Source organism: Eumetopias jubatus, unplaced genomic scaffold (assembly GCF_037043125.1).
Source record: "Eumetopias jubatus isolate StellerSeaLion01/CBP00866 unplaced genomic scaffold, mEumJub1_p1.0 scaffold_4, whole genome shotgun sequence".
Classification (NCBI taxonomy): domain Eukaryota; kingdom Metazoa; phylum Chordata; class Mammalia; order Carnivora; family Otariidae; genus Eumetopias; species Eumetopias jubatus.
The window spans coordinates 90,484,790-90,491,960 of record NW_028274810.1 but is presented as its reverse complement, the minus strand read 5'-3'; the positions used below and the strand labels follow the sequence as shown (position 1 = coordinate 90,491,960).

The following is a 7,171-nucleotide window of genomic DNA, read 5'->3' as shown; positions in this document are numbered from 1 at the left end:
TCTGTGCTTCCCTGGTTCTCATATCCCACCCGGGACCCCCTCCTCGGCCTCCGTCCTTGCAGACTCCCACCTTGCTGTCCCTGCCCCCACACCAGCTTGCATGTGTGCGTGCGTCGGGGGCGGGGGGTGGGGTGGGGGGCGGCGTCCAGTGTCCCAGTCTTGCTGAGGTCTGCTCAAACTGTCTCCGGGAGGCCTCTGGCCCCGGGGGCATGGTGGGGCGGGGGTGGGGGGGCAGGCTCAGGGAAGGAGAAGGGGAAGTAGGAAAGGATGTGAAACTTGGCCACAGCCAGGCAGGCACCACCCCTGCTGGGTGTCCCACAGCGGTCCCTGGGCCCCTGGGTGGAGGACAGGAGCATCCAGCTGAACTGTCCACCAGCTGAGGCAGGTGAGGCCAGTGCCCGAGGAGGGGGGAGGGGGCTGTGAAGTTCAGGGAGCCCAGGGAGCTGGCCTAGGGGGCTAGACTACGAAGGCAGGGGAGGGCGAGCTCTGCCCTGGGGGTTCTGGGCCAGGACAGAGTTGGCGGGGTGTGGGGGGGCAGGGGGTCCTGATCCAGGACCCAGAATAAGTGAGTGGGGAGGCCTTCTTCATTCCTTGGGTTTGGGAGATAGTGGGAGGTGGTGACATAGACCCATCCCCTCCAACCAGAGTTCCTGCGTTTGCCACCCCCCCGAAACACAAGAAGGTGGAGAAAGGCTGGCAGCGTTAGAACCACAGCACAGGGGTCCCGTAGAGGGTCCAGTGGGTGCTGAAAGGGGCCAAGTGTGCAGGGGAGTAAGCACATGTGTTGGGTCAGGGGGCTGTGAATTCCCGTGTGTACGCACAGCTCTGCCATCTGGGCGAGAGAGTGTGAATTAAATAAGGAGTAGGCGCTCAATAGATATTTGTTCAATGGAATTGATCATCTGTAGGAGTATATGAGTGTGGGTGTCTGGCCAAGTGAGCGATGGAGTCTATTTGGGTGTCAATTTGTGCATCTAGGAGTGTGTAGTGGATTTTGAGTTTGCTCACTGTGTTCGTAGGTGTGGGATCAGAGGCTAGGTTTGTGCATCTATGTGTGTAACTCTGTGGGTGTGCTCAGTTGTGTGTGGGTGTCTGTGCAAATTTCTGGTTCTTCATTTATGTGTGGGGTCACTGGAGCTGGGTGGAAGGCAGACATCGAAGGCCTTTGAGGATGTGTATGTGCCTCAGTGGTGGGCGGATGTGTAGATATCACTGTAGGTGTGGGATTCAAGTGTACGTACGAGACGGGTGTGTGTGAGTGTGTGAGGTCTAGCCCTGCCCCATGTCTCCATAGTGGCATCATGGAGGCCCCGTGGGGCTGGCTGGTGGTCTGTGTGCTGGCCATATCCCTGGCCTCTACAGTGACCCAGAATGTGTGCCAAGCACCGAATGGGAGGAATGGGGCTGCAGGACCACCCGGCCGAGACGGACGGCCAGGCCTCAAGGGGGAGCAAGGGGAGCCTGGTAAGCCCATCCCTCTAGACCCCAGCCCCTCATCCCTTGGCTGGGCCTGGCCTCCGGGTGCAGGCTCGGGGGTGGCACCAAGAAGCGGGAATCCACCTGGGCCCCCACGTGAAGCCCCTACACTCTGCACCTGGTTCCAGGGGCCAAGGGGAACCTAACCTCCTCCCTCGGCATGTGCCCAGGCTGCCAGGCCTCTCCATATACCGCTTCCTGCCTGAGTCCTCTTTCTCATGCACCACCACAAGCAACAAATGTGAAAGGTCTTGGAGCAGTGCCCAGCCCTGGGTTGTTGTTCAGTTACCAGAATGAATAAGGCACCAGCCTTTAGACTCAGGAGACTCATCTTGCTGTGTGACCTTGAGCAAGTTACTGACCCTCTCTAAGCCTCGGTTTCCTCGTCTGCATAACGAAACAATAAACCCACCTGGCACATAGAGAGGATTAATTCATGGCAACTATCTTTTTGCTTCCTTCCAGCCTCCCCCAACTCTGTCCCTGCTTCCCCATTCCCAGCCCCTTCCAGCTTCAGAAATTCACATTCTAGAAAAAAGGCTGGGGGTGAAGGAAAAGAGAGGAGGGCATGCTCCGAGTGGAAAGGGAAAGTCTCAGTCCCCTTGAGCCTCCCAGTCCAGAGCAGACCAGAAAGATCTGCATGGACGTTTGCAATAATTGGCATCCACGCGTCCTAAATGTAGTCCCGAACCTGAAAAAGTCAGGGGCGGTGGCCTGGCGGGCTGTGGAGGACACAGCCCTGGGCAGGGCCCAGCGGAGGAGCCCATGTCCTGTTTTTGCCAGAACCTGACAGCTTCCAAGTACCTGTTCCCACTTTTCTCCACTTTAGCGATAAGAAAGCTGAGGCTCAGAGGTTGAAACACTTGCCCAAGGTCACACAGCCAGCCAGAATCGAGGTCCTGGAGGCCCAGGCACTCCCCCATGCTCTATCCCACAGCAGCCAAGAGTCCCAGCTACCTCCCTGAGGACTGGTGGACACTGGGCTTCCCCTCCAGATCTGGCCTTTCTCCCCACAGGGGCTCCTGGCATGCGGACGGGCATCCAAGGCCTTAAAGGAGACCAGGGGAACCCTGGGCCCCCGGGAAGCCCTGGCAACATGGGTTTCCCTGGGCCCAGTGGCCCCCTGGGGCTCCCTGGCTTCCCAGGACCGAAAGGCATCAAGGGCAACCCAGGAAACATCAAGGACCAGCCACGGCCGGCCTTCTCAGCCATAAGGCGGAACCCACCAATGGGTGGCAATGTGGTCATCTTCGACAAGGTCATCACCAACCAGGAAGGCCCGTACCAGAACCACACGGGCCGGTTCCTCTGCGCTGTGCCCGGCTACTATTACTTCACTTTCCAGGTGGTGTCCAAGTGGGACATCTGCCTGTCCATCGTGTCGTCTGGGAGGGGCCCGTTCCGGCGCTCCTTGGGCTTCTGTGACACCAACAGCAAGGGAATTTTCCAGGTGGTGTCCGGGGGTATGGTTCTCCAGCTACAGCGAGGGGACCAGGTCTGGATTGAAAAAGACCCCGCCAAGGGCCGCATTTACCAGGGTGCTGAGGCAGATAGCGTCTTCAGTGGCTTCCTCATCTTCCCGTCCATCTGAGACCGGGAAGGACCCTCCCGCCCCTGGCCGCACGTGCTTCCTGCTGTGTGACTCTGGCCCACTCCCTCCACCTCTCTGGTTTCTATGGTCTCCTCTATATGGGGGTGCTGTTGCTTTAGCTGTCTGAGGGAGAGGGCTGGCTCCCGCGGCCCCAAGAACTTACTGCCCACTGCACACTGTAAGAAGATGGATTTCTTAGAATTCTTTCTAGAATAAACACCTGAGTCCATGTGTGCTGAGTCTGAGGTTCGGTTGCTACGCTGGACGCTGGGAGGGAGCATGAGAATGACAATCGTTGAGTGCTTACAAGGCAGGCCCATATTTTGTATTTTACAACACGTATTTAGCAGGTCCTGGGAGCCTCATCGGCCTGGGTTCAAATCCTAGGGTCACCACTTACCAGTTGGCCAACCGTGTGTGTATGATATAACTTCAGGGAACTCAGTTTCCTTATCTGTAAAACGGGAATAACAATGGCACTTCCTTCAAAGACTTGTTGGGAGGATGAATGACTTAATACGTGAAAACGGCAGAGCTGTGCCTGATTCATAGTAAGGGCTATGGAAGTTTGAGCTATTACTGTATTTTTTTAATCTGTACAGCTGAGGGGTGAGGCGGGTATCACGACCCTACTTTCCAGATAATGAAACAGGCTGGAGCGTGGGGGTGGACGCTGGTGTATTCTGGGCAGGGAGGCGGAGAGCCGGGGCAGAGCGGAGGCCTGAAGGAGGCAGAGGGGGCCAGAGGAACCTAGCTTGGACCTGCGGCGGCAGCAGGGTCACCCTCTTCTTCCCGACCCCCAGAAGCTGTTGTTGGGGCAGCCCTGCCCCAGGAGAGGGTCTTGGCAGTCTGTCAGAGGAATACCCAAGGTCAGTGATAAAGAAGAGGAGTTGGGATTTGAAGCCGGATCTTACTGGTAACCAAGCCTGTGTGTGTGTAACTGTGACCCTTGCCAGCCTCCATAGCCACATGCCTGACAAGTGACACCTGCTTTTCAACCCTGAACCAGCAAAACATGGGCAAGACTCAGAGATGGCGGGGAGCAGTTGGCCCAAGGGCAGCCAGCAGTCCTCCCCAAAGCCAGGTTTCCTGAGTCCAGCCCTGGGCTTCCCCCTGAGCAGGCATGGAGACTGAGGCTGCCTCCCTCCTGGGCTGGGCACCCCTCCTGGGCTGGGACTGAAAAGGTCTGGAGTGCTCATGGTGAATATTCCCAAGGTCCCACTTAGCCTGTCCAGAGCTGCTCAGAGGCAAGAAGCCCCACCATGTCCTTTGAATGTGAAGACAATAAGGAGCCCGGGAGTTCAGTCCTGAGGATGTCTAATGCCCTGTGCATTTTCCCAAAGGAAACCATTTGTGCCCTGTACACACACCACACACCCACACACTACACATGCACACTCGTCTCCCGCAAGATGCACGTGGACCCACATTCCCGGACTGAGATCTGCCGACTCCCCACTGAAACACGGCACAGTGATCCCCCCCCTCAGCGCACACCCAAGCCACTCCCTCAGATGCCCGTGCACAGCCCTGGACATGCACACTCGTTACACCTTTAAACACGCAGACATACTTGGGGTAGACGTGCTGTCATACCCAGGGTTCCCTGTCTCAGATACCCAAGTGCCTCTCCTAAACTGTCAGAAGTACACACACACACACACAAACACACACACACACACACACACACACAAAACCTCAAGACATGTGTCCCAGACACACCCCTGCTGAGCAGGTGCACACGTCCTCCTCACCCTCCAACACGCATGTGCCTTAGAAATGCCCCGGTTCTGGGGCGCCTGGGTGGCTCAGATGGTTAAGCAACTGCCTTCGGCTCAGGTCATGATCCTGGAGTCCTGGGATTGAGTCCCACATCGGGCTCCCTGCTCAGTAGGGAGTCTGCTTCTCCCTCTGACCCTCTTCCCTCTCATGCTTTCTATCTCTCATTCTCTCTCTCTCAAATAAATAAATAAAATCTTAAAAAAAAAAAAAAAGAAATGCCCCAGTTCTCGCACCTGCTGACCCTCACACACGCTCGCATTCCCACTGGGCCATTCTCCGAGCCACAGGAATGGTCTTTCCCACCTACTGACTGACACACAGGCAGCCTGGGAGTCCTCACAAACCCATACCTCCCCCCTCCCCAGGCCTCTGACAGACTGCCAAGACCCTCTCCTGGGGCAGGGCTGCCCCAACAACAGCTTCTGGGGGTCGGGAAGAAGAGGGTGACCCTGCTGCCGCCGCAGGTCCAAGCTAGGTTCCTCTGGCCCCCTCTGCCTCCTTCAGGCCTCCGCTCTGCCCCGGCTCTCCGCCTCCCTGCCCAGAATACACGCTCCTGTGGCCCAGGAAATGAAACATCTTTGAGCACCCACGATGTGCTGGACATTTCATAGCCACTGATGCACTGAATCTCAGCAATCCCTCTTAACTGAGGCTCAGAGAAAGGAGATCCCTACCCATGGTCACACTGCTAGAGAGTGGCAGGACCTAGATTTGAACCAGCTCTGCCTGACCCCAAAGTGGGGAGCTCCTTTTCATTGCAAAGATGTCAGGAGTGCAGCCCCTGTAAGTGGTGGGAGAGACCAAGCTAGAGAAACGTGAGTGCAGGGAGTGTCCGTTGCTCCTTATCCTAAACTCCACCCAGATGCACCCCTCTCCCCCACCCACCCAGCCTCCCTGAGGCAAATCGCCGGTCAGGCCTGGAGGAGGGGAACAGGCTCAGGCGGAGCCAGAGCCTGGCTGCGGGGCAAGGCAGGCTGAGCGTGGGCCGAGGCTGCCACCTGCTGGACAACACAGACCCAGGTGCAAACAAGCTGAGAACGGAAGATGGGGGCCCCCCACCAAGGCTGTGTCTAGTTTTTGCTCTTCCCAGCCCTCCACCTGCTGGGGACTTCTGAGGTCAAGTTCATTCACATCCTTACTCTCAGCCCACACTCTGCAACCCTGGGCCACAGGGTAGAGGGACAGATGGGGAGACCGAGGCCCTAAGGGTCACTTGGTGGGGCAGGGGCGGAGCTGTGAACTCATGCTCCAAGCTAAGCACTGCGCATGCCTCATGCCCTGGGTCCTCACCACTGCCCTGCGTGGGAGCGATTGGAACCCCCCAAATACGGAGGAGGAACCGATGCTCAGCGAGGTCGAAGGCCTCACCCTGAGGGACATCGGTGGCAGGTGGGGGGTCAGGGTTGGAACCCTCAATTGCTCAACAGCCCCTTCCTCCTCAGAATGTCATAGGAGCAGAAGAGGAAGAAAAGAGAGGAGCCTCTCCCGCCTCTGCCAGCCTGGCCCCAGCCCCCAACCCTGCACCAACCATCACAGACTCCAAGACCAGATGCAGGAGTGCCAGGGATGGATCATCAGGGGCCTCGGCAAAGGAAGAGGCACCCATGTGCAAAGCCTGGGCCTCCCCCACCACCCAGTATACAGATGGGAAGACTGAAGCCTAGAGTGGTTTGCGGAGGGCCTCAGAGCAAGGGAGTGGCAGGGCCAGAAGAAGATCTGAGGCCACTGACTCCATAGCAAGAGTCTATCCACCACAGCAGGCTGCCTGCTGTCGAGGCTTGCCCATGCTGGGTGTCCACTCCCAAGTGTAACAAATGAGGGGGGCAAATGGAAGATTCTAGAATAAAGCCTGCCACTTGACAAGTGCGTGTGAGGCTTGTTTCTGGGAGCAGCTAAGCAGAGGGGCCAGAGCAAGGCTTTGGACCTTAAGAAACCATTTACACGTGATTTTTGGTAAGGGCTTTCACCCCGAGACTCAGTTTCTTCATCTGCAAAGGGGGTTATAACTTCCTCCTAGGGACATTGTAAAACAGCTGTCTCAGGCACAGTAAATGCCAACAAATGGGGATGGGCTGAACTGGACACACACACACACACACACACACACACACACACACACACACTCCCTCCAGCAGATCCGGGGCAGTGGACATTTCCTCATTTCAGACACGCATGACCCTAGGATGGGGAACGCAGGGGCATCGCTGTGGTCAGCTGGGCTCAGTACCCAAAAGAAAGTATTGAGTCAGGACAAATTATGGGAAAGGGGATGTGGGATTGGGGGCAGGGTGAGCAGAGGGGAGGGGGCCGCCCAGCCTGCTG

At 57.2% G+C, this 7,171-nt stretch overlaps 1 protein-coding gene across 1 annotated transcript; it reads left to right on the top strand.

Moving 5' to 3' along the window:
* Positions 1–295: 295 nt before the first annotated feature.
* C1QA (complement C1q A chain) lies at positions 296–3,298 on the top strand. The gene is made up of 3 exons (XM_028090837.2): positions 296–385; positions 1,295–1,464; positions 2,493–3,298. The coding sequence occupies exons 2-3, from the start codon at positions 1,302–1,304 to the stop codon at positions 3,065–3,067; spliced, it is 738 nt and encodes a 245-aa protein (XP_027946638.2). The 5' UTR covers positions 296–385; positions 1,295–1,301; the 3' UTR covers positions 3,068–3,298.
* Positions 3,299–7,171: the final 3,873 nt, after the last annotated feature.

Bases quoted from the DNA above. Each gene is read 5' to 3' on its own strand.
- C1QA (XM_028090837.2), top strand. From the start codon at position 1,302: ATGGAGGCCCCGTGGGGCTGGCTGGTGGTCTGTGTGCTGGCCATATCC. The intron at 1,465-2,492 runs GTAAGCCCATCC...TTCTCCCCACAG, and splicing joins GGGGGAGCAAGGGGAGCCTG to GGGCTCCTGGCATGCGGACG.